The sequence below is a fragment of the Halichoerus grypus genome, chromosome 7 (assembly GCF_964656455.1).
Source record: "Halichoerus grypus chromosome 7, mHalGry1.hap1.1, whole genome shotgun sequence".
Lineage (NCBI taxonomy): Eukaryota > Metazoa > Chordata > Mammalia > Carnivora > Phocidae > Halichoerus > Halichoerus grypus.
In genome coordinates, this window is record NC_135718.1 from 74,016,542 (window position 1) to 74,044,026 (window position 27,485).

A 27,485-nucleotide genomic window follows, 5' to 3' on the forward strand; every position below is an offset into this window, starting at 1 on the left:
ACAGTCTAAAGGCCCATGTAAAACAGGAAGCTTGAACATGAACGAGAGTGCAAGGGTCGTTACTGACAGCCGTTATCCTTATTTACAAACACCTTGTTGATAGCTGAGTAAGAAATCTGGATTGCAATACAAAGTCACTGTGTATATACAAACAAATATATATATTCATATTCTTTTTTTTTTTTCCTTTTTGGTGGCTTGAAAAAGTTCAGAGGTTGACTTTTAGTTCCTATAGATAATGCAGTGATGATAAAGGTGTCCTTTTGAGTTATTTTAAGTAGAATTAAAATATTAGTCAGATTTTTTTTGTTGGTTGGAAGGCTCGTTCCTTTGCCTACAAAGCAATAAGTTTTCAGTGTATTTGTTCCCAATTACATTACACTTTTAGGAAATTATTGATTTAAGGTTATAGTTTCCATGAATGGCTGTAGGGAACTATCTTGTATAGAATAGCTAGCTTTGTAAGGCCTACTATTTTGAGATTAATGCTTATCTAAGGATGATTAAAATAGTTTAGGGGTCTTCAGTTGTTTTGGCTTAGATATACCATACATTAGTTTTGAAAAAATTTGAAAGGTGCATCCTTGAACATTGTAAGGTTTGAAATATACATTTTTCATTAAATTTTTTTTTTTCATTTTCAGTTTAAATAGATGCATAGAATATAACTTATGGTGTATTAGAGGTAGTGATATTTTAAAATGAAATGAGCATACCACTCTTTTAAAAGTATCTCATTGACTCTAAATACTGCTATGATTTAATACCCATCTTTGTTTATTTAAAAATACTTGAACATAGTCTTCCTTAACGGTAGAAATTATTTTTTAATTTTATTTTATTATGTTAGTTTATATACTCTCTTTCTCATTGTCATGGTATTTGTTACTCTGCCATGACAGAGTTCTTTATCCCAAATGATTTTTTTTTATGATTGACTTTTTTTGCTCACTCTAGCATATACCTATGCAACAAAAATATGTGTGTAAAATATTTTTATATTTCTAATGATAGTAAGTCTGTAACTTTAAAAAGTTCTTCTATATTAAGCCCATTAATTATTAATTAGCTGATAATAAATTCTTCCATATAAATACATCGTTGATGAAATCACCTAAATATTAAAACTTTTGGTAAACATTGGAATTTAAAAGTAAAATTTTACTAGAAATGCATCATTGAAGTTGGAAAAAGAAGTGGCGGCCTCATAAAGCAAAGGAAGGAGATCTCAAAGCTTTCATGTGCTTCATAAATGATTCAGAGAATTGAGGGAAAGAAAGGGATTTTAAAGACCTACATGTATTTCCTTTACCTTGTGTTTTATAAAAATGACAGCTTAGTTAGAGAAGTGAAATAGTCAATAAAAGTGAAGTTTAGACAGCTGTTGCTGCCATTAGAAAACAGACTCCAGATGTGTTTTCAAATTTATAGATATCCCTCCCCTTCATGATTGTGTGCTTAGAGAAATGGGTTTGTTTGTTTGTTTGTTTTCAGCAAAGGAGGCCCTAAATCTGTCTCATTTTGTAGATTAAAAAACCGGAAGGATGCAAACTCCTGAAAACCAGGCAGGGCTTCCTTTTTATTGTCAACGTTGTTTTTGATGAACTGTAATAACATAAATCCAGATTGTCCTGCGCATCCTTCCATTATGTGGTCTTGATTCTTCTTCTCTACTGTTGCCTAATGTTTGAAGTTTGACATGGGAAGTGTGGGGTCTGTTTTAACTTGAATGGGGGTGACAGAGAATATAGAAAGAGCCTGATCTCCAGGTCAGCCAGAGGTGAAAGTGGGCATGTCTGCTGATTGCCTCAGAATCCAAATGACAACAAGAAAAAAGGAACTGACAACAACAGCAGAGCAGGTAGTTTTTCAACCATTTAAAAAATGAAAGAGATGTTTCTGTTGGACTCTGTGACCTTGATTTATACCATTTCGTCTTCCTGTCTATGGCAGAAAAGCAGGAGGTTCACTTGTAATGAATGTAATTATGTTAAGTGTTTTTTTAGGTTCAAGTTCTATTGAATTTTTGAACTACTTTGATTTCATTGTAAATGTACACATTAGATTGCACTGAGTTTATATGCCTTCTTATATGCATTGGTCATGTAAATACTCATTTTTTCTTTGTACTTAGAAAATGATAGTCAAAGGTTCTTTTTATGTTTATAACAGAATTTTATACCCGAAGGTCAATATTTATACTATAATATTTGGGATATTCTTTTTTATTTCCTCCAACAGGTCTCAAACTATATATTTGATATAATTTATGCAGTCTAGTAATTATATATTTTATATTGCATACTCCTGCAAATAAAATTAATGTTGTCAAAAATTTTTCGGTATCATGAACATTTTAGTAAGGTAAGTTTTAACCTTGGGAGTTAAACATAATAGAAAACACATTCCTGTATTATACCCCATTGTAAAGCTGTAAGAACATTTTAAGTACAATATATGTTGGTTTCTGTAGTAGGAATGCTCATTGCAATTAAAAATATGCATTATGTATACTTCAGATTCCACTTTGTTATATGTTACAAAGAACCCACAAAATCAAAGGTGGATGTATCATGAAGAATGACCAAATACTTCCTGTTCCTTTGAGGTCATTTCAAGTGAATATAGGTAATACATAGGGAACAGTTTTCTGCTGTGTCACCATAGGAAATTGCTTTGTATTACTATGTTACTATTACTGTTTTCAGTTTTTACTAAATATTTGCTGCCCTCTGATTCTCCTGGGCTTGTCCTCTTTTCTTCTGGGCCATGGGCATTAGAGGCCAGCTAATTTGAATGGCTGTATGCTAAAGAAAATGTGCTTAGATTTCACAGTGTTTTGCTGATAATAGGCCAAATTCATTTCCATTTCTAACATAATCCTGTTGGTGACTTGAAAGGAGTACTTGTAAATATGCGCCCTATTAAGTAGATTTGTACACAGTATCCAGAATACCCTCTAGAAAATCTAGTACAAAGTATCACGTAGTCCAAATTTGGAACTATTTTGAGAACGAAGTTGTTTTTTATGATGATTAGGATGAGTCATTACTTAGAAAAAAACATTTAGATGGTTCTTCAAATAATGAAAGTGAATATTAAAAATAATTATGTTTCTCATAGCATCTGCAAAGAATACACTCAATAAGGGGAATAAACAAAGCTTGTTTATTTACTAGACTAGAAATGATTTAATATTATCTTCTTGGTAAACAAACTTTAATTTCATTTTTAACAATACTGTGTTGTTAGTAGGGTTTATTGGTACATGGTTATTACTTTACTGGGGAGACTTGTCCAAATCAATTGCCTTTATAAACAAATCCATGTAATAATGATCTTATCACAGTATTATTCTGTTAGTTTTCCCTGCTAATATTCAAAGTGAAAAATCCAAGTTAGGAAATCAGCATAAAATGACTTACAATTAACTAAGATTGGTAAATTTGAAAAAAGTATTCTCAATTTGTAGAATACAAAAGACCCTATATTTTTTGATGACCTTTTTGATCACCTTATGTTAAAACAAGCTTATTAGGGGTGCCTGGGTGGCTCAGTCGTTAAGCATCTGCCTTCGGCTCAGGTCATGATCCCAGGGTCCTGGGAACGAACCCCGCATCGGACTCCCTGCTCAGCGGGAAGCCTGCTTCTCCTTCTCCCACTCCCCCTGCTTGTGTTCCCTCTCTTGCTGTGTCTCTCTCTGCAAATAAATAAATAAAATCTTAAAAAAACAAACAAACAAGATTATTAATTAAATCACGGTAAAATTCTCCATATTTTCATTTTTTGTCTGAGTCATTAGTGATAAAACCTTCCACTGTAATTGTTTTTATAAGTAATTATCTTTTTCTTTTGTCTCATTTTCTCTTTTCCATTGCCCTGTGAAGCTTCATGACATATGTTCTTTTTAGAGTATGTTTTTTTCTCTTTTTAAATATCTGACTATATCCCCTTTATTCTTTTTGCCTTAAATTCTAATTTGTTTAATATCAACTTTACCATCACTATTTCCTTTAGAATTTATATGCATGGTATATCTTTGTCATTCATTTATTTTTATTTCTTGAAAAAATTATTTGATTTTCAGCATATTTCTTATCAGTGATAAGAGGCCATCCTTGTTTTGCACATAACCATTTTAAAGGTATGCATATCAGAGCCTTGTTTTCCTTCCATACCGTAGTGAGCACAAGGTTCAGATACATGCGACCTTCAGTTAACACAGCACTGCACAAAACAAGGATGGTCTGTATCTTGATTTTTCTTCTCTACCCTATCTGAAAGTCATTTTGAAAAGCAGATTTTAATGATCATAACTTTGCTTTTTATCTTTTTTCTGCAACCTTAGTTTGTATGTTGTTTATTGCATTTTACTTTTTTCCTTTTTTTCCCCTCTTGACCTTTTTAGAATTCTCATTTTCTTGGTTTGTTTTTTTGTTGATCAGTTTTTAATGATATAGTTCCACATTATTAAAATTCAATGCATAGGAATAGGTTTCAAGTAAATATATACTTTAATTTATATATATGAGTTCCAGTTAATCATAATTAGGCATTGACCGAATTACCACTATTTTCCAAGTCTGCAGATCCAACAAAAGTTTTTAACTAGTAAATTCTGAAGTATTCTTTAAACTTAAAATTCCATATCTGTGACTAGTGATTAGATGTTAACTTGGACCACAGTCCTTAGTCATTTTTGCATGGGGTAGTAAATAGTGTGGATGGCATTATATTTAAAGTCAAAGTCTTTGAGTTAAATTTTGCTTCTATTTACTATTAGCTGTGTAACATTGACTATTACTTAATCTTATTCTGGATCACCATTTTGTTGTTTGTGGAGTGAAATTCATACCACCAACATTACAAGGTTTTTGAGAACATTAAATAAGACAATATATGCTAAGCAAAGTTCATTGTCCCAACACATACATTTTAATTGCTTTTTCTCCTGTGATTGTGGATGCCATTGGATCAAGTCTTAACTGTGTTTGTTAGGTGGAGTGGAAGCCACATAAGATGGGGCCAACCTTTCCGACTCCGCCATGTCACAACAGGAAAATACTTGAGTCTCATGGAAGACAAAAGCCTTCTACTCATGGACAAAGAAAAAGCTGATGTAAAATCAACTGCATTTACCTTCCGATCTTCCAAGGTAAGACAGAAAATGTAATTTTGGATTACCTGTAATTATGTCCCCACCACATTTCTTTTGATGTTAAAAATGCAAAGAGAAAGGATGTGAGTATCATTTCTCTTTGCATTTTTTTACATGTATTTCTAAATTTCCAGTTTCTCTTCCATCCCTTCCTTTCCAGTAAAACTCATTTCCTAAACCACTAAAACCTGCCCAGGTGTCTCAACTGGTTTATAGCTCTTTGGTTGTTTACGTGTAACACATTCATCTAGCTTGTTTCTGTTTTACTTAGGCTTTGACAAGGGCACTTAGCACAAACCTCATGCTGTTGTCCTGTAACAATATGTTGGTAAAGCATGTCAGAACCTCAAAGGCACATTTACACATCTGCTCTTACATGTAGACCTTTTCTCTTAGGTCTTTTGAATCATTTGTAGGGGGAAGAATCCTCTAAGAAAACTCTTTAGATCTCTGATAAAAATTCCGCTGAACCAGATGATGAGTAGAATAGGAAAAAACACATGTGCATCAAAGTCAAGTTGGAATGCTGGTGCTGCAGCACAGCTGGTCCCCTCAGTACCTCATGCATGGTCGCCAGCATACCAGCCGCACAGTGCAATGGATTCCTGCTCAGGCTTCAGCAGAATAACAAATGTCCTCAACAGTGAGGTATCTCTGGAATAGTTGAAAATCACATGTTGAGTTGACAGATGCCAAGCATCTACTGTATTCGTTTTTATCGTAATTATATACTTGTGTCCTTAATCTAGAGGAATGTGAAATTTGAGCATAATGGTAGGAATGAGGCTGGATTACTGATTAGCTTTTGTTGCAGAGATGGAAAACCCAATGTCCCTGTTATAGCTAAAGGGAAGTTTGGGTGAGTCCAGAAGTAAATGTGAGAAGACAGTAGTAGCCTGAGTACACATCCCTAGTGCCGTTCTGTTAGTTCTCCTGCTTTGCAGTATACAGAGCGGTGGAAGATGCTCCAGACTCTGGAGTTGCCCAGAGATCTCCGGGAGACACAGCAGTGTAGATCCCTATTCTGTATGGTGAGAATAGAGAGGTGAAGCTGGTAAACCCCAATGTACAATCTCAGACAGGATTCACATATGTATATTTGTTGTGTGGACCCATAGATGGCTCTGAATGCTGTATTTCATGGACCTCTGGTGGGCAGTTGCTCTTTATCTCTGTAGATGGAAAGCACAGTTGGTCTTGCTGTGAATGAGCTTAGTGTTGATGGGCTTCTTCCTCAAGCCTAACTAAGCAGAAGGGTGGGAGTTTGCTAGTTTATCCATTGATAACACCTCAGTCCAAAAAGGGAAAAAAATTCAGCTCCGCAAAGAGGAATTAGTTATCTGATGGTAGAAGGCCTTATTAAGTAGAAAAGATGGTACCTATTAAAACAACACACAGTTTTAAGGCAAAAAATTAGAAAAAATAAAGGAAATGCATGGCATCCTAGCAAAATATAATTTAGCAAAACAAAATCCCAGAGAAGTAGAAGAACCTGAACAGGCATATCACAATGAAAGATGATGGGAAAGTTTTTCAAGCTATAGCATTTATAGGTGCAAAATCTAGCAAAAATTGGAGGCAAGAGGGAAAAAGTCAAAGGGGCAGTAAGTGCTCTGATTGCCTCCCATGAAACAGAAAGCAAGTAACATTTTTTAAAACTGAAAAGTCAGGTGATAGAAGTATAAGATATTTAACAGTAAAAAGGCAAGCACTAAAGTTTAATGGAATTTACTAAAATAAGGTGGTGGAAGAGAGGGGATTTGATGAAAAAAGGAGGAAAATACTACCATTGCCATCGTCCATAATCCAGTCCAGTAGAAAGAGGACAAGGCAAAAAGAATCATAGACACACACAGCCACAGAAACCCACAGTCAAGAGAGACAGGAGGCCACATAGCAAAAGACTAGAAAACGGATAAATGTAACAACAGAAAACCTAAAATGTGACAGAGTGGAGACCCAATGTATTTGCCTTATCAACACATAAAAATGGGCTAAAATCACAATTTAAAATAATTTCATATTGGATCATGAAGTATAAATTATGCTGACATTAAGAGATACCGCCAAAACAATTTTTATTTGGAAAGTTTGTAAATTAATATATGGCTAATGCAATACCAGGAAAATACAAATAAGAACAAAGAAGGGTGTCTGATTTAGTATCAGATGAGGAGAAATTCAGGCAAAAGAAATTATTGAGTGAGACAAAGGATACTTCATAGTATCAAGGAGTGCAATTCACTGAGGATGTAATAGTTATCAAATCTATGTACCAAATAAAATGACATTGTATTAATATTCATTAAACAAAACCGATAGGAGATACGAGAGGAAATAAACAGAAAAACTAGTGGTAGGAGACATGAAGTCAGTTTCTCAGTTCGTGATAGAGAGACAAATAACATACAGAAGATGTAAATAACATGTAATAAGGAATTGCAGAACTCGATCCCAGGACCCTGGGATTATGACCTGAGCCGAAGGCAGCCACTTAACCAACTGAGCCACCCAGGCACCCCTAGAACCATTTTGATATTCATTAGGAAATTAGATTTTCTTTTTTTTTCTTTTTTAAAAGATTTTATTTATGTATTTGACAGAGAGAGACACAGCGAGAGAGGGAACACAAGCAGAGGGAGTGGGAGAGGGAGAAGCAGGCTTCCCACTGAGCAGGGAGCCTGATGTGGAGCTTGATCCCAGGACCCTGGGATCATGACCTGAGCCGAAGGCAGACGCTTAATGACTGAGCCACCCAGGCACCCTGGAAATTAGATTTTCTAAGCATTCATAAGTGGAATATTTGAATGTTAGGATTGGGAGTAGTTTATAAGTATATTTTCTGTGGGAAATCTGATGGGCTATGTGATTTTCTTCCAAAAATGTATTCATTTAGTAAATCTTTATTGAGAATCTAGTATTTGCAGGCACCGTTCTGCTCCTGGGGATATGGGCCATTGAGGTGAAGAACCAGACTATGATTCCTGCCCTTGAAAAACTAAGTAATAGTCAAGTGGGAAAGAAGGCAGTCGAGAAGCAATTTCAGTGAAATGTCGGCATTTCTCTCATAGTTGAAGTGTAGCATGCTGTGGTTGTCCATGAAGCAAAAGAGAAAATGTCTATCCAAAAAATCATCTAATAGTAAAAATAGAAGTCTTTTCAGTAACTCTAGACTGTGACAAAAAGAGTTGTTTCTTTTTGAACATTTTTATGGTTCTCAAATCTCAAGATTATTCTTCTAGGATGGACAATTAGATTATTTAAAAATTTATGGATGTTAGTGAATACCAAGATGATAGTGAGGATCTAAAACTTTCCTAAGTTAAATGCAGGAGGTATGGGAATTAAATCTTATGTAGTCTTTTGAGGAAAGTTTCCACTTAATGGCAAAGTGCCTATTATGTCAGGGTGCTATTAAAAGCAATCTGATCTTGGGGGGGTGCCTGGTTGGTACAGTTGGTTAAGTGCCCGACTCTTGGTTTTGGCTCAGGTCATGATCTCAGGGTCTTGGGATCAGGCCCCACATCGGGCTCCACATTCAGGGTGGAGTCTACTTGGGACTCTCTCTCCCTCTCCCTCTGCATCCTCCCCCTACCATGCACATACGTGCATTCTCTCTCAAATAAATAAATCTTAAAAAAAAAAAAAAAGCAGTCTTATATTGAGATTGGAAAATTTCTGTTAATCTACTTTCAACTTCATTGACTCCTTAGCCTGTAATTCCAAGCTGATGTTAAGCTGATCCAATTAATTTTGTATTTCAATTATTGTTTCCATTTTGCAAATACATTTCATTTTATATAGTTTCTATTTCTCAACTGAGATTCCCATCAGTTTATTCATTATGCATATGTTTTCCTTTATGTCCTTAAATGTATTTTATATTTATAATAGTTGCTAATTGTAAGGGCTATCTCTGCATCATTTCTATTACCTATTACTATTTTTTCTTTGGTATGGGTCACATTTGGTTCTGTTTTCTTAATTTAGTGTAGATCACCTTTTGTTTTTTTATATCTACTTATTTTGACAGTATACCCTGGATATTAGAAATGGTAGGTTATAGAGACTCTTAATTTTGTTAAGGGTTTTTGGTTTTTGTTTTTTTGTTTTTGTTTTGTTTTGTTTGTTTTTTTCTCAAGAATGATTTTCGTTTCAGCAAGCTATAAGTTAACCCTGTTGGACTGAATCTCCAGTTTTGTTCTCTCTTTTGCAGTGGGCAGTGGCTTGTATTTCTGCTCACTCATTTCAGCTTTCATCTGCTGTCATTCTGTGGGGCATTGTTTAGCGGTCAGCAAGAATTTGGGTGAATTTTATAAGCAGACTTTGCAGATACTTTTTTGGTCCAGCATTTAGCTCATCTAATTTTCCGGCTGCTTGTGAGCCCTAAAGTATTCTCTGATATCTCAAGCCAGTAAAGCAGCAGATTTCTTCTGCCTGATCTGCAGGCAGATTGGGCAGGGTACACGCCCCACAGCAAAAGGCAGCTTTTAAAAAAATCACCTGGGTACTCTTTTCCTCCAGAGAGAAAAATATTCTCCAGTTTCTCCCTGCTTTTGGTCCCTCTCAAGGATCTTCAGACAGATTCTGGAAAGTATTTTTTTTTTCTAAATTTCATAATTATTATCTATAGGAGGATTAGTCCAACTTAACTGCTCTGTCATTTCCTAAAGCCAGAGTAAATAAAACAAAAACAGAAACAAAAGAATAAAAAAAAGAATAAAAAAGTGATGCCAAAACCAAAAGCTGCTAATTTTGATATAGTGTAGCTAATACAGAGTATTAGTAAAATTATTACTTGCCTAATCTGGACACTGTATTTCTAGTAATATAGGCTAATTTTATGTTAGAGGCTTTTAGGAGTTGTCACATTCTTGACTCATGTTATGCTTATGCGTATAGTTGTTCAAAGCATCTAGATTATTCTCACCTGAATTTCTCCTTCTCTTAAACCTAACTTACAGAAAATGACAGGAAATAAAAAGAGGAAAGAACATGAATGGCCTTTGTTCTTTTACACAGCAAATAATCATACTTTACTTTTTTCTAATGTTACTTTAGCAGTTCTTCCCTCACCTGAGGATCAGAGATAGTTACTACAACAGTCTTCATGAAATGTCATGATTAAAACTTCTAACCCAGAGAGTGATGTGAACTACTTAATAAAAACCGGACAAAGCATAACTTTACAATTAGTAATTGTGACTTCTCAAAACACAATCCAAAGTCTATAAATAGACCACCAACTAATTCCCTTGGATAAAAGAAAAACAAAAAGTTAGAATGTTAGAGGCTCATTGTTTTATTCTGAGGAATTACATTGTTACATTTTCCCCTAGAGTTTAATATTCCCATTGATAGGTTTGGTGTAAGTGGATTAGTAGTTTATCTTCTTTGATAGAATGAAGTTGGAATGGCTTAATTATCTGTTTTATTGCAGATTCTTAGAATAGTGTTTCAATTTATTTGCATAATGGTTAAATCAACTTATAATTGTGTTCATTTTCTTATATGACCTTGACTTATTGTATTAAGAATTTAAATTCATTTTAATTTTCAAATGTTAGAGGGTTCGTAATCATTTGAGTTATTAGTACAATGTGCAAATGACATGAACAAAATCTGTCAAAATGTTGTTTTCCTTGAATCATTCCTTTTTGTATAACAGCTATAAAGTTTACTGCAACCTAATCTCAAAAACATTTGTGTAACTATTAGTAATTTCCAACTAATTGTGTAACTATTACTCCAAACTAATCTTCAAAAACATTTGTGTAACTGTTACAAAAGCCAAACAAGGAAAGGCACAGATGAAATTTAAAGTAAATTTAACTACACAGGGAGGTACAGCAACCAAAAGAACATGAGTTTGTTTGTTTGTTTGTTTGTTTTTTGCTGTTATTTTAAGGACTGTATAGAACTTGAAGACATCATGTGTGCCTGAAGACCAGAATTAAGTGTGGGAGGGAAAACTGAAAGAGCGTGTTGAAGGAGGAAGCATTTAAATAAGTAGGGACTTGTATATTTAGTGTCAGAGGATTGCTTGTTTCTTCATAGCACAAGGAGTTTACCCTAGTAGCTCCGAATAGTTCTGTAGAGTCCACATTGGAAGTTGTAGTTGTGGAAACTGAATGATAGCTTTGATCAGTTCAAAAGAAATCATCACTATTATTAACATCCTTAGTAACATCTCCATCAACATTATCAACACCATTTTCACAGTCAGAATCATTAACATTTATGTAAGTGTTTATTTTATCCCGGGCACTGGGCTGAACACTTTAAGTGCATTATCTCATTTTTTCTGATACTACGGGCGAGATACTTCTGTTAACTTTATTTACAGATGAGAAACCCAAGGCTTAAAAGATTTAGTTAAATTGTCTTAAGGTCACAGAGGTAATCCGTGGCAGAGATTGAACTCAAAACTGGATTTTCTGTTCCCCTAAACCTATGTTCTTAACCACCAATAATGAAAAAAAAAATCTGGAAAGAATATGAAGCCTAAGCTACTAATTTTAAGATCTCTAGTTTGGAGTTTGCCATTAAGCAATATAAAATTTTATGTTAGGGCCAAAATAATTTTCTACCAGTATGAAAAATTCAAGGTCTGTTTATTTATCTTTATAATTTCTCACTTTGATTTTCAGTATCAGTTGAACTGCTGGAATAGAGTATTTGACATTATTATTTTAAAGGATGTCAGACGGCTGAATTTTTCAAGGAACATATTTTTAGTATTTTTAGGACTTCTGCTTATCCTTTTTTTTTTTTTTCCTTAGGAAAAATTGGATGTAGGGGTGAGAAAAGAAGTCGATGGCATGGGGACATCTGAAATAAAATACGGAGACTCAGTATGCTATATACAACATATAAATACAGGCCTGTGGCTTACTTACCAGTCTGTGGATGTGAAATCAGTGAGAATGGGATCCATACAACGTAAGGTAAGATTATGTAAAAACGCAACTTATAGCCGCCATTTTGTATGACAAAAATACACAAACGCAAAACAACAAGACTTTGAGCTACCTGCTAAACATGCGAAAAGGTCAAATCCCACCATAATAATCTCTTTGGTTTTTGTGAGGTGAACAATGCTGGATGTTACATCATGGCTTTAAATATTAAGCCAAGAAATATACTCTTTTCTGGATTCTAGCAGTCTGCCTACTTCACTTTGTTCTCCGTGCTCCTGCCAGGGTTATGTCTCTAAAATGCAGGAGAGCTCATGCACTCTACCTAATTAATTACTTTAAATTTAAAGGCTTATACTTAAGTTATTAGAAGATTTTTGTGCATGTTTGGGAACTTAGGTATGTGAATGTACTTTTCCAACGCTAAATGCCATCAATTCTAAAACAAATCAAGTATTTTCACTAATAATTTGGTATCAAAATCAAGATATTCTGTAAGTATAAAAAATAAATACACTGGATTTTGAAGGCAAAGAACAACAAAAAGAGAATGTTAAATATTACTTCATTAATAGCTTTGTTCTGTTTATTGGTTGAAATAGTATCTTGGATATATTAGGGTAAATCAAATATATAATTAAAATTTTACCTTTTTAAAAAAAAATTTTTTTTGATGTGTGTTCTAGAAAATTTAAATTTACATATTTTAGAAACACTTTCTGCCACCCCTTCTCATCCACCCCATGCTTCCTTCCAATTACTACCACCCCGAAGGATAAATACTATCACTGCTTGTGATACTGGGGATGAGATTTGTGCAGGACTTTTTATTTCATTTTATGGATGGTGATTTTTTTGGATTTGTCGTACTGCATCCTATATTGTTATACATCAATCTTTACCAGAAAGGTAAACATTCAAAGTATGATTGCACAAATCATAAGGAACAGAAAGAGGGAACAAAGCAAAATTCTTAACTCAGATATGACTTTCTGTGAGCTCTTATCTAGCACCATATTTTTGTTATAGCTTTTATTAAGAGTTGAATATGATAAATGGTTATGGGAAAATATAGGTAGAAATGATAACATGTAGACACATTTTTAAAATATTTATTTATTTGTTTGAGAGAGAGAGAGAGTATGTGTGTGTGGGGGGGGGAGGAACAGGGAGAGAGAATCTCAAGTAGACTCCCCGCTGGGTGCAGAGCCCAATGCAGGGCTCAATCCCAGGACCCCAAGACCATGACCTGAGCTGAAACCAAGAGTAGGACACTTAACCCACTGAGCCACCCAGGGGCCCCGTCATATTTTTGCAAAGATAGAAATAAGTTTTAATCAGAAGATCACTAGAAACTTCAGGTGCCATTTCCCCATTCTCTATACTTAAGTGGTAAGTGCAAAAAAAAAAAAAAAATTGTATATATATATATTATATATGTATATATATATATAATATATATATGGCTTAAACAGTTGTCTTCAATCTTTTTTTGCTCAAGTACCACTTGAATGAATTTTTAAAACCACACACTGCTTGGTATAGTTTTTGTTATAAATTTAAATAATTACAAATAAGATGATTTCTGGCTTATTGTAAATAGGAACATTTTAAACCAAACTACACATATGTCTTTTAAATATGTTGTATGGTAATTAAATCCCAGGAGTTTCCACAATTACCTTTCCTGATCCTGCTGAGTTCAATGAAAACACCAAGCCCTGGAAATTTTATCTTCTAAGTGTACCTCAAAGTAATTCCCTCTGCCCCCTCCCTACAGATCTAGTTCAGTCTTCCTCATCCTTTGCACTATTTCCAGAGTCTCTTAACCAGTGTCTCTGCCTGCCTTCAGTCTTACTTCTCTCCAATCTATTCTGGCTTTACGACCGCCATGTTTGAAAACTGTCATGGCTGAGCTTTACTTCCTATGGTAATTCCAGTCTCCTTACCATGACAAACCAGATCACTGCTTAATCAGTCCTTTCTCTATCTTCAGTCCATTGCAGTTATGCTGGGGTTCTTAATCATTACTCCACTGTCTTATTCCTTAACCATGGGTCAAAGTCAAAGTGGGACTTAGACTCACCATCATAGGCTAGCATAGAGCTTTCCTTTTAGAAGGCTAAGGGTGTTGAGAAGCTAACCAGTCTTAAGTTAGAGAAGAAAGACTTTACAGGCCATAGAAGAGATAATGTAGTAAAATCTCTACTGTAGACTTATTACCACTTGGAGAACTATCTACTATAGTAAATCCTTAGAGGAAGACTTCAATGTGGTCACAATGTGTAGTACATATATATATATACATACACACACACATATACATACGTATCCCACATCATGTGAATATTCATATTTTGCTGCAGAAATATAAATTATTGATTGCAGAGTGATGCATGGACCACACCAGAATATTACAAATAGTATACAGTTTATCTGAAAACATATGTCACCAAGAATTTTTAATTAGCACACGTAGGTCTTTTTAGAGCTGAGAGAATTGTACAACCATATCTTTAGTTTCTGTTTTCCTTCTGTTTATTAGTTTCTCAGAAAATGGGCTCATTCTTCTTCTCCATGTCAACCTCTTCTCTTTCTGTATTCTTCTCTTTCTTCCTATTTTCTAGATCTGGCTTCTCGGTTGTGTCCTCCAAATCACTCATTTTGTTGTGTTTGGGTACTTGTCTCCTTAAGTTCTTTCAGTGCCTTTGAAATTTCACTTTTCTTGTAGTATTTCATGATCTCGCCCCCAGTCACTTTTTATGTCAGCTTTCTGTTTTTCATCTATTCTGGTTGCTCGTCTTGTATGCATTCTTATTGTGAATCTTCACTCCTGTTTCACAGAAGTTATACCTTCTTGTGTCCTGTGGACAATTGAAATAGTTTATATATGTAAGTGATATCCTGCTATTCCTGTTTTTCTGGCTTTTTAAAAACTTAGGAATTATTGCTGAATTTTATCAATTAAAGGAATTATAAATCATGTTTTGGTGTCCTTCAATTTTTTGATAAATAAGGTAATGGACATTATGATATTGAAGAATCCTTAAAGACATAGATGAAACCCTATTTGGCCATAGTTTATTACGCTTTTAAAATATTAGATCTTATCCATTTATTATTAGAATTATTACATATATATTCAGAGATAAAATCAACTTTTCTTTGTTAGGGATACTGAAATTTGAATTTCATGGAATTTTCATATGTCACAAAATATTGTTTCTGGTCTTTTTCAACCATTTAAAAATGTAAAATTCATTTAAAGCTCACAGACTGTACTAAAAAAAAAAAGGCAACAGGCCATAGTTTCCTGACCTCTGGTCAGGACTAGTTTACTGTGAAAATTCTCTGTTCTTTGAAAATTCATTAGATGTCACTTGTAAACCTAGGATCTTTTAAATATTAACTCTTAAATTTCCTTTCTAGTCTCTTTTAAAGTAGAAAATTTGATGAGATCAGCTTATTTATTTGATTCTTAATTTGCTAGGAAGCCATCTGTTTCCTCTGGGATATTAACTTACATTTTTTGCCATTGATTGTAAATAGTATTGACTTATGACAGTGCTACAATTTTAATGTCTTTTGTCTCTTATATCTTCTTATGGGTTGTTTTTTTCTTCTTTTTAAAAATTTTATCTTTAGCATTGCTTGTGAAAGGTTTATCTATTTTATTTATCTCCTCAAAGAATTAAATTTTAGGTTATCCTTTTTAGCACTTAATTTGGTTTCTAGTTCATTAATTCCTCTTTTTATCTTCATTAATTCCACTTTTCCACTTCGCTTTTCTTTTTTTGAGTCTTACAACAAGTAATATGTTCCTTCATTTTAATCATTTTTTTTTCTTTGTCAATGAAGACACTTCAGGCTACAGAGTTGCTTTTGAATACAGACATAGCTCTGTCTCATTGATTTTGGTCTAAAGAGTTCCTCTTTACTTTCTAGATAGTGTATAATTTTAATTCTAGTTATTAATTTTAGTTCAGTACACCTGCTTAGATGTGCTGAAATGTCTTGCTACAAGCATTGAGTGAAGGAAGCTAGAGACACATAGTACCATTTATGTGTAATACATAACTGACCTTTGCTATGAAGAGTTGGGAAGGTGGGGAGCAGTGTAGAGGATGGGGCCAGTAATGGAGCACTAGGGGACTTTAAGGTACTCTAATGTTCTCTTTCATGATTGGGGTGTTGGTTGCATGGTACATTCATTTAGCTGTTCACCTAAGATTTCTACACTTATTACTTCCATAGAAAGTTCAAAAACGTAAAGCCTAACAAAAGAACTAATAAAATTGCATTTTTTGAAGAACTTGATGCCTTAGAAACAATGATCATTACTTATTACTCAGTCTGTGTTCAGAACTGCTGTCTAATTGGCATACCAATGCAATGTTTTCCTTTACTGCTTTGTTCAGAGTTTGCTTAGACTGTAGTTCAGTCACTGAACATAGATATGTGAGAACATTCTGGTGTCTGTTTTGTTGAACTCATTTACTGACTCATTCTTTAAAAGAAAAACTCAATGCATATATTGAGTGGTTTGTAAGAGACCTGCACCTCTTATTTTAAATGTACACATCAGCTTATTGCCCCTTGTACCTGCCTTTTGATTCTATTTATTGTTAGGGCTTAACGTTTGGAGTGCACATCTTCTTAACACCCATTTAGAAAGGAGATGGGAGTAATGGTGTTATTTCTGCATTTCTACAGGCTATTATGCATCATGAAGGTCACATGGATGATGGCTTAAATTTATCTAGATCTCAGCATGAAGAATCACGGACTGCACGAGTCATCCGGAGCACAGTCTTCCTTTTCAATAGATTTATAAGGTACATTTTCTTTTGTTGTAGTAGTGGTTTGACATTTTATTTCAGTGTCCTTATTGGATTTACAAATACACAATTCTAAAATATACGATGGTGCTGAACCTGTGATTTGGTGGGTTGGCAGTACACATTAGAAAATGATAGTCAGATGATTTTATGTCTTTCTCATAAATAAACTTTTAAAAAGGGAATGTGATTTTTAGAAATTGTGTGTGTAACTTATAATTCGTAACTGTAGTTCAGGATTATTCTATAATATACCCTTATGCTGGAACTATTTAAATTTCCTTTCACACAGAGGGTAATGAAGCCTAGATACTTGTGAGTTTTGAACTGTATGTATGTATTGATTTTAAAGGGTGTGGGGAGGAGCAGAGGGAGAGGGAGAGAGAGAATCTTAAGCAGGCTCCATGCCCAGTGTGGAGTCCAACACAAGGCTCCATCTCACAACCCTGAGATCATGACCTCAGTTGAAATCAAAAGTCGGGCACTTAACCAACTGAACCACCCAGGCACCGCTTGAATGGTATTTAAAAGTGATTCTTGTAGTAAATAACTTTTCCTACTTCATAATGGAAACAGTTGCATATCTACAAACTAAATCAAGCTTGTGGTCAAGGTGTTTCCTGGTAACATTATACCAATATACATTCTGGCTTGTGATGGATATATCGTATGTCTCTTTTAACTTGCCAATTTGATGGAAAAAAATTTATATGTGCGTGTATGTATATACAGATACATGTAGGTATTTATAATAATTTTTTAAGTTGAATTTATTCAAGAATTATGAAAATAGGTATTTCATCTTTGTTGACCAGATTTGGTTTTCTTTGTGATTTACCTATTATATAATTTAGTTCATCATGTTCGTGTTTTTTATATATGTGAGTTTTACTTATATGCTCATTAGTATTTACTGAACTATTAGACTTCCTGAATTTATACAGTTCTTTAGTGTATCTTAGAAACTTTGAAACATTTTACATAATTACAGAATATTTTAAAGGGTATGCTTTTTTAAGGAAAATAATTTGATCCTTCTGTAATATTCATGAAAGCACAAAATTCTTTAAAATCTCCATGTCTTTACAATATTGGCACCAATGTATTTCTCAAAGTAAATTATTTTTAAGTATTTGTTTTATTAATGTAGGCTTATTTACTATTAAGAGTCTAATTTTTAAAAATGCATAGGCAGACTTCTGTTTTTTACTTCTTAGAGTGAAAGTCGAGGTCATTTAGTTTTTCTTCATTTGTGTTTTCTTATGTAGTTTCTTTTCTTTTTAAGATTTTATTTATTTTAGAGAGAAAGAGTGCACGAGTGCATGCTCGAATGTGGGAGGGGCAGCGGGAGAGAAAGAGAATTCTAAGCAGACTCCACACTGAGCACGGAGCCCAAGGTGGGCCTCGATCTCACGACCCTGAGATCATGACCTGAGGCGAAACCAAGAGTCAGATGCTTAACTGACTGAGCCACCCAGGCACCCCTCAGTTTATTTTCTGTGACCCTTCTGGTCTCTGTCTTCCATGTCAGGGTAGTGGTGGTGGTGGTGGTGATGGTGGTGGTGGAATTGTATATGTGTGCATGTGCGAGCGTGTGTGTGTGTGTTTGTTTGCATTTGTGTTGTGAGAAGGGATTCTATTTTTCTTGACTGCAAGAAAAACATATTAAACCTGCTTTTCCTTTGGTAGATTAATGAATGTTTTCTGAAAGTAAGTTATATTAGGGAGGAATCTGTGTTTGGTAGTAATATTGTTTAATCTTCAAAGTACAAAATGTAGAGATGAAATTCATAGCTTTAATTTTTGCTCTGATATAGTATGATTCTACCACCTTTGGTTTTCCTCAATTATTTTTTTCTCTTCATTTTTTTGTTCATACATTAAGATGGTGAATGTCTTTATAGGAGACAGGTGTTGTAAAACTTAACATAATTAACAACTTTAGGAATCTTGGATAGTATTTGACAAGAGGCTTCTAGAAAGTAATTTAATGGTTACATTGCTGATAGCAGATAAATGTCAGTTTTTAGGTTATTAATTGAATATACTATTTCTTTTTACATTTAAAAATGTAGGTATTGTATTTGATGGGGCACCTGGGTGGCTCAGTTGGTTGAGTGTCCAACTGTTGGTTTTGGCTTGGGTCACGATCTCGGAGTCGTGGGATTGAGGTTCCTGTCGGGCTCACACTGAGTACAGAATCTGCTTGTCCATCTCCCCTCCCCCATCACCCTCCTGCTCACACACAGGGGTCCTTGGCCCGCACACTTGCATGCTCTCTCTCTCTCTCTCTCAAATAAAAAAAAAAATCTTTAAAAAAATGTAGATACTATATTTGAATCACTTTTGAATTTCATTCACTGTAGTGTGAGAGTTGAGTTTGACTTCTTTATAAATACATTTATGATTCAACTAAAGTGTAATAGGATAAAATGTTTAGAATGGAAGTATATCATTGTATATAAATTTTCATTGTAAAAGGGGAGAAATAATTTTCTTCTGAAAAGTCATTTCTTTTAGTTTTTGGGCATAGAAAGACTTATAGAGATGATAAAACTAAACAATTCCATTGTAATTGATTGGAAATTTCAGACAAAAACTTTAGAAGAGTTGTACAGTTTTCGTATTTGTACTCTTTATAAGGCTGAAGTCAACTATTTCAAAATTATTTGTAATCTTTATGTAATTGATGATACATTTTAATTATATTTGTGAGCATTGTCAATTCAAAGATAAGCTAATTCTCATTTATGAGGCCCTTATTGTTTTTAAAATGTAAATTCTAAAACAGATAATTAGCCAGGAACATTTCCTTGGAATAAAATATTGCCACATAATTTTACTGTTGCAGAGAGCAGGAAAAGAAGTATAATATTTTATGCATTAAATTTTGTCATGCCTAATACGAGTATTGCTATATCAACTATAGTATATGCATTCTCCCATTCTTTTATGGTATCATGTGTTTTTTAATAAACTTCTTATTTTGAAATGATGTTGAACATTTTATTTATTTGGCAGAAAGAGAGAGCACAAGCAGGCGGAGCGGCAGGCAGAGGGAGAGGGAGAGGAACAAGCAGACTCCCCGCTGAGCAGAGAGCCCAATATGGGGCTCAATCCCAGGACCCTGGGATCATGACCTGAGCCGAAGGCAGATGCTTAACCAACTGAGCCACCCAGGCACCCCTTATTTTGAAATGATTTTGATTTACAGATACCATATTTTAAAGTTCTTTCCAGATACATTCAAAGCTATGAATTTTAAAACTCAGAATCTCGGAAAGCTTAACAAATTAACACATTGACATGCCAGTAATAGGTTTTTCTTCAAAGAAAATGCACCACGATGTTTCTTAATCCAATTTTAAATACTTTTTTTGTCTGATAAGAGAAAAACATTTTAATATATTATTTTCTGATTAATGAGAAAACTTTAAAAATTAACATCATTGGAATGTATTTTTAAACAGGCAGGAATTTTCAGAATGGCAGTGAGGGTCACTGATCATGTAGCAGTTAACAGTTCCTTCTCCAACAAAAAACAAAACAAGTGAAGTCAGAATTATGAAGCTGGGAAGCTGCATCTTAAACCTTGAAGTGTATGTAGTGATTTAAAGTGAAAATCAATTGGTTTCTAAATACTGAGACCATTGGCTTTGTAGGAATTGGTTCTCGAGGCCCTTCAGGTTTTTGTCTAGGTGAGTTTCTCTTGATACTGGTGGTTTTAATATAGCATCATATATAGTTGACAAAATTTAGAATTTTTTATTTGAATATATTAATTATTGTTGTTTGAGGAAAACTAGGACCTTGCTTATGGGTTCCTTTTACAGTGGTGTAGGGAGAGAAAATAAAGCTTTACATCCTCTGTGGTCTAAAAAATAATAAGATTGCAGATCGCTGATATAAAGAAATGTTTGCTATTTATTTTAGGGGCCTTGATGCACTCAGCAAAAAAGTGAAGGCTTCCACGGTGGACCTCCCTATAGAATCTGTGAGTCTAAGTCTGCAGGACCTGATTGGCTACTTTCACCCCCCAGATGAGCATTTAGAGCATGAAGACAAGCAGAACAGATTACGAGCTCTAAAGAACCGGCAGAATCTCTTCCAGGAAGAGGTGAGTTTCTACCAACATTCATTTTTTATGCTACTGTCTTAGGAAAACAACTTCTCTGTAGGGAAATTCTCTGACCGTTTGCATTTTGAGTTGGATGAGCAGGTAAACTATGGTATAAGGGAACCAGACCTTGGAGGAATCCTGCAATTATTTTTGTTTCTCTGTCAGGGAGTTCTCATTTAAAACAAAAATGGAATTCTTCCTTCCCCTGGCAAAGGACATTTTTTTTTTGCTGTCTGCTCAGCCTTCATGCTGATCATTCATTGCACTGCAGTTTACTTCATGTTTGTTATATAAACATAGTATCTTGAAGTGTCTAAATGAATACAGGCTTTGAAAAACAAGAAGGTTTTTTAAAAATTTTTTTAATTTTAATTTTTATTTTATTTTTTTAAGATTTTGTTTATTTATTTGAGAGAGGGAGAATGAGAAAAACAGAGGGAGCATGAGAGGGGGGAGGGTCAGAGGGAGAAGCAGACTCCCTGCTGAGCAGGGAGCCCGATGCGGGACTCGATCCTGGGACTCCAGGATCAAAGGCAGTTGCCTAACCAACTGAGCCACCCAGGTGCCCCAACAAGAAGGTTTTTCGACTGTTCAGGTTCTTGAGGCTACTTGGACGTGCCTGAGGGGCCACAGGAAGCTTTGTATTGGGAGGGAATCTGCCCAGGAGAGGCAGAGCTCAGGGCTCTCTGCTTAGAGCAACTCCACTTATTACTTTTATGTGCATTCAGTTTTTGTGTGTGATTTTATTTCATGCACATTCCAGTTAAAAAGAGCTCAAGTGCCATATTTCATAGACAGAATAACAGAAGGACTGAGGGATGTTTAACGATCCTAAAACGAGTGTCAGAATTAGTACCATATATTCAAGAGTTTCAGTGGGAGGATGTCAGAGGTGAGCTGGCAAATAAGGCTAGCTCAGCAGGTGTTCCCATTCTTCTCAGTGTTCCCTGTATGTGGAATAATGAATGTGTCTGAGTAAAAGTATCTTTGTGAAAGTATCTAAGAAAAAAGGTTAGAGAATATTGCTGAGGACCCATAAGCCCTAATTCTATGTTCTTCTAGTCTGAAAACATTTCCTGATTTTTCCATCAAAGGCCTTTGAAATTCACATTAATTTATGAGGACTTTTCACTGTGTATACAAAAAACTGATGTGTTTAGAGACCGTAGTGGTATGAAAGCACAGGGCAGGTCAGCATGAGTCAGTAACAACATGGAGTAGTTTGTTGGGTCCTTTACATTTGATGTGTGCCAAAATGTTAGACTATGCTGCATTCACTTAGTATCCTGAAAAACTACAATGAAATACTGGGCTGTGAAATTTTAAAGTATTGATTTGGATTTTTTTTTTTTTTTTTCCAATTTCTCATGGAAGACAGCATGGATGGGGACCTAGAAATGTGCATAGGTTCATGGCACCTCTTATAACTCTGTGAGAAATAGGTTTCCTTGATCAGTCAACTTGAACTAGCTCCTCCTTTCATGTGCTTTGCCTCATTTTGGCAACCTTGATCTAGCAATAATAATAAAAGCATAATTTCAAATGTAGACAGCATCTTACAAAGCCCTATAATGCATTTTTATTTGCTTCAAAGATCTCTTTTCATGAGCTTTTCTTCATTTATTAGCTCTTTCATTTAATATTAAAAATAATGATAATGATCATGATCATAATCTTGCCTACCCTAAGAACAAGGATTCTTAGCTCTTACACTTTTCTAGGGGAGGAAGAGAAGTCGTTTTCCTCTACTCCTCTTAGGTTCATTGGTTGGGGCCCTGCAGATTAGAGTGACAAAAGACAGATATATAAGAGAAAACAAGGTGTTTATTAACATGTGAATCATGCATATCCATGGGAGCACTCAGTGATGAGCAACTCAAAGGAGTGGTTAGAACTCAGGCTTATACAGCATCTTAACAAAAAAAGGACAGTAAATTTGTAGAAAAGGAAAGAGATAAAGGAAAGGAGTTTTGAGCTTCTAGGGGCAGCAAGTTGTGGGAAGGTGTATATATGGAGGAACTAGTGGAAGTTAAGGGTGAGTTAGTAAAGTTATGTAGATTCCTCTGTGAAGCCTCTGGGCTGATAAGTGTTGGGCCTTGTTTCTTGTGGTTAAGCATCTCCTGTCCTTCCTGGTAGAGGAAAAGGGCAGAGAGTTTTTCTTGTGTCTGATTTTTCTCAGTTGCCTTCAGCTCAAAATAATCCTATGCCAAAGTTGCATATCTTGGGGTGGCATTCTCTGAACCTCTTCATGTACCCCTCATGGTAGAACACAGTTGTGACCGATCCATTAATCCAGTAGTAAACCTTGCAAATAGAAGTATAAAGCACATAGTTTTGTATTGTTCTTCTGCTTCTATTTGAAAATAGCCCTCAGGACTTAAAAACCACTTGAATTATGTCAAGAACATTTTATTTCACATGCAAGTGTGTTTCTTCCTGACATTTAAATAATATGATCTCAGTTTTCTTTATGATTAACAGTCTTACTTTAAGCCAGGCTTTTTTTTTATTTTTAAATTAATCAACTTAGATTTTTTTTTTTTTAACAGTCTTACTTTAAGCCGGGCTTTTTTTTTTTAATTTTTAAATTAATCAACTTAGAATTTTTTTTTTTTTTTTTTGTCTGTGAGCAGAATCATGGTTTCTTATGGTAATTTGTATTAACCTTCCAGGGAATGATCAACCTCGTGCTCGAGTGTATAGACAGGCTGCACGTGTACAGCAGCGCGGCGCACTTTGCTGACGTCGCCGGGAGAGAAGCTGGCGAGTCCTGGAAGTCGATTCTGAATTCTCTCTATGAGTTGCTAGGTAAGAAGTATGACGGTTTTCAAGGCAACTGACTCACGTCTATTTCAAATGATCACATAGCAGGTAATGTAGTTTCATGATATGCTTCTTCATTGAGGCTTTTAGTGTTTACTGTTGTTGCACTTAAAGCCAAGTGATGTTTATAATACTTACGTCCATCTCTGAGTGTGGACTGTGGCCAGAGCAGTAGATTGGTCTCTGGTTTATGGAGGGGAGTCTTCGAGGGTGTGAGTTTGTGGGTGAGGGACCTCCGTGTGAATTTGCATGAAATATTTCCTTTACGATTCTCAGGTTAGTACCACAAGACCCCTCTTTCTCCCTCACAAGAATCTTGTCAGGAACCTTCTCCCTTTTCCTTCTGTAGTCTTTTTGAGATTTGCGTTTGCACCCTCTATATGTGCTGGAGGTAAATTAGGAACGCTTGTGGTGGTTTGTGCTACATTCCTTTGACTGTATGCAAACATACGTCCTTAGTATTTTTGGCCTGGGCTATTCCACTAGCTTTCCCTTGTCTCTTGTCAAGAACTATGAACTTGCAAGGGAGTGAGCTGGCCTCCAATGAGGATAAAGAGGTATAGTTTATTTCTTAAAGCAATGGATGAAGCCAAAATATCAGCATTCTTGGGGCCAATTCCTCAAACCCCACTTCTCATAGGACAATATGAAGGGAACAGTTGACATGCAGTGGATTGAGTCACAGGAAAGGAATTGTGAGCTTAGGGAGTCCAAATCAGTTACACTGGAAATACTCCTGCCCACCCTTTTGCTTTGGATGGAGACACCATCTCTCTCTTCCAAGGCTTCTTGCTACAAACATCCTTGAAAAGAAAACCCAAAGCAAAGTCTTTCAGTGGCTCCTTCACAAGACATGCAAAAGAGGAGACCCGTGGAGAATGACCTCTCTCTTCACTTGCCCTGAGTTCCAAAATCCCAGATTCATCTGGTACACTGTAACTGCACATCTCTTCCATTTAGACGTTTCTCACCTTTTTTCCCATCATTCCAGAAGGTGAAGTTTAACTTGCTTCGCCTGGTACTTGAGGCCCCTGTGAACTCTTCCAGGCTGGTCCTTGCCAGTGTCTTTCCCCTTTCTCTAGCCGTACCCATTTCTGAGTGCCCTGTCCATGCTTCAGTGACATTTTCCTGCTCCCCCCCCTTTTCCAGAATTCCTGTATATCCTTTGAGGCCCAGTTTACACCTGACTTTTTTGAAGTTAATGTTGACTTTTTTCTAACTCTCAAGCATGATTGAACAGTTCCTTCTCTCTCTCTCTCTCTCTCTCTCTCTGCTTTCTTGGCACTTAGTATTTACTTGTGTTATAGCACTTACCCATTTCTTACTTAGTTACATATGTGCCTGTGATCTCCGGGGCAAGAATGGCACCTTTTCTGATTTTTGCATCTCTGTCCTTTAACTTCATGTCTGGCACATGGCAGATACTCAGTAAATGTTTACTAATTAAATAAATTGAGTTCTGATAGAGTAGGAAAGTATAATTCCTAAGTAGAGAAAAGAAGTCTTGAGGCATTTTTGTGTGTGTGTGTTAAGAATGAAAGGTAGTCAAAATATTTGGAAATTCTCTATAATCTAATTGAAGCTCATTAAAACTTAATAATACTATTTAGCAAATAGAACTCTTGTGCCTGCTAGCATTTCTAATATCCTCCCTTTAGGTAGGCTATTTGATCTGCCATGAAAATTAAACACATGTAGTTTGGTACTTTCAGAATAAGGGGTAACAGTGGCTAGCATTTCTTTGAGCAGGACCCAGGCCACAGAGGCTTTCTAGGAATCTGGATTTATTATTTTACCCATGAAATCATGAGGACAAGGATTTTATGATGCCAACATTCTAGGGGCTGCATTTCTTTTCCAGTGAAGAAATTACAGCACTGAATTTCGGTAATTGGTAGGGACTGACGTATGTTAGTGTTTTAACACCACAATTTAACATCTTCACTTGCTATGACATGGGATTCGTTTCTGTGACAAACTAGACGCTTAAGGTCAAGAGGTGCCTCATCTGTGTGTGTTTAAGGGTAGGAAGGATTATGTGCAGAGACAATGTTGTTGTAGAGAAATCTAGATAATGCGCATCTTACATTTTCACATCAGCTCTTTCCATAGTCTGTTACTTTTTTTGTTTCAACCGGTCCATGTGCTCATGTATCCATAAGTAATAAAAATGTACAGAGAGAATTATAATGTTTTTTCTAAAATCATAGAAAAAAATCTAATCCAGCAAAGTCAACACTTCAGTTTTATCATTTCGGGCTACGTATCCCTCAAGCTTATATTCCTTTTACCCTCACAGACTTCTTTGATTAAATCTCATTATTTTAGAACCTATTGGAGTAGTAGTAATAAACTCTACAAAATGCTGGAGACATGGAGAGTGGGAGTACTGCTCCTCATCAGAATTGGTTTCATGGTTTGATTTTTAATGAGACCATGGCTAAAGATATGATTTTTAAATGGTTTATTCAGAGTGTGGGGGGGAAGAAGCAGTTGTTGTAGGTGGAATGATGATAGATCTCTTAGAATGTGTCCACTTGCAAATTACAGCCTCGACTCAAAGTGGCTCACACAGTGGAGGGCATTTATTGGCTTGTAGAGCTGGAAGTCAGCTAGTGGGTGTACTCAATGGCTTCATCATGGCATCCAGAACCTGCTTCTTTATATCTGTTCTGCCTTCCACAAGGGTCAGCTCCCTCCAATGCTGGCTTCCCTTATGTGGCCTCAGTGGGCTGCCCTCAGCTCCAGTGCTGCAGATTTCCTCTCTGACATGGAAGAAGTGAAAGAAGGCTGCTCCTTGAAATTATCTTAGCAAAGAGCATGCTATTTCCTAAACCCCCCTAGCAAATCGCCTCTTTCATCTCATTAGCCCAGACTGTGTCTGTAGTCTTTCCTGAGCTCATCATTCTTGCAAGGGAGGATAGGAATTTCACCACATTGGCTCTGACTGATCAAGGACTCACTCCTGGAACTGGGGCCAAGCCCTTGGACTGCTTGGCTGCCCTACAGAGGTGAACGTTGTAGAGAATTCTGGGGAAGAAGCTAAAGTGTCCAGCTCAAATGTTAACTTAGATACTTGACTGATCCAAAAGGTTTTATGGACTAAATTCTAACCCGAGTGCCTTTATCCACCATGTGGCACCATGTGTAAACAGAGTTGGCACTCAATAAATATTTGTTTGAATTATTCAACAAATGTATTAGAGATTCCCATGGAGGTTAGATTTTCCTGTAACAGGTTAGATGTGGCCATCGAGACACTGTATTACATACCAGTGCACCTGTTACTCCGCCACCATTGTGTCTTTTTTCTTGAAAAACAAAAGCTTAATCTTTAATCCATAGGCAACAGTCTCTGAGAAAATGACCCTTCTTTTAGCCAAGAAGGTCTCAGAATTAAAGCTCTCCTACTTGTATGACTTTGAACAGATTACTAAACTCACGCTCAGTTTCTTCATCTCCAACACTTAATCTGGAGTTCCTATTCCTGAGGATTATCATGCAATCCCCTGAGTTGATGTAAAGTGCTAAGAAGAATACCAGGCACATAGTGAGTAATACCTATTGTTATTATACATATTATCTGTAAATGGCTATAATAATTCCCTTTATAATGATGTTGGATGGCT

General features: G+C 35.5%; 1 protein-coding gene across 3 annotated transcripts in view; it reads left to right on the top strand.

Annotated features, from left to right (window-relative positions):
• RYR2 (ryanodine receptor 2) overlaps window positions 1-27,485 on the top strand; it is a 731,966-nt gene that overhangs the window by 358,603 nt on the left and 345,878 nt on the right. For all 3 annotated transcript variants that reach the window (XM_078077755.1, XM_078077754.1, XM_078077753.1), the window contains 5 exons: window positions 4,999-5,155; window positions 11,941-12,105; window positions 16,789-16,910; window positions 20,847-21,030; window positions 23,706-23,841. In XM_078077755.1, coding sequence (XP_077933881.1) covers window positions 4,999-5,155; window positions 11,941-12,105; window positions 16,789-16,910; window positions 20,847-21,030; window positions 23,706-23,841 — 764 coding nt within the window. The remainder of the gene's footprint in view (window positions 1-4,998; window positions 5,156-11,940; window positions 12,106-16,788; window positions 16,911-20,846; window positions 21,031-23,705; window positions 23,842-27,485) is intronic.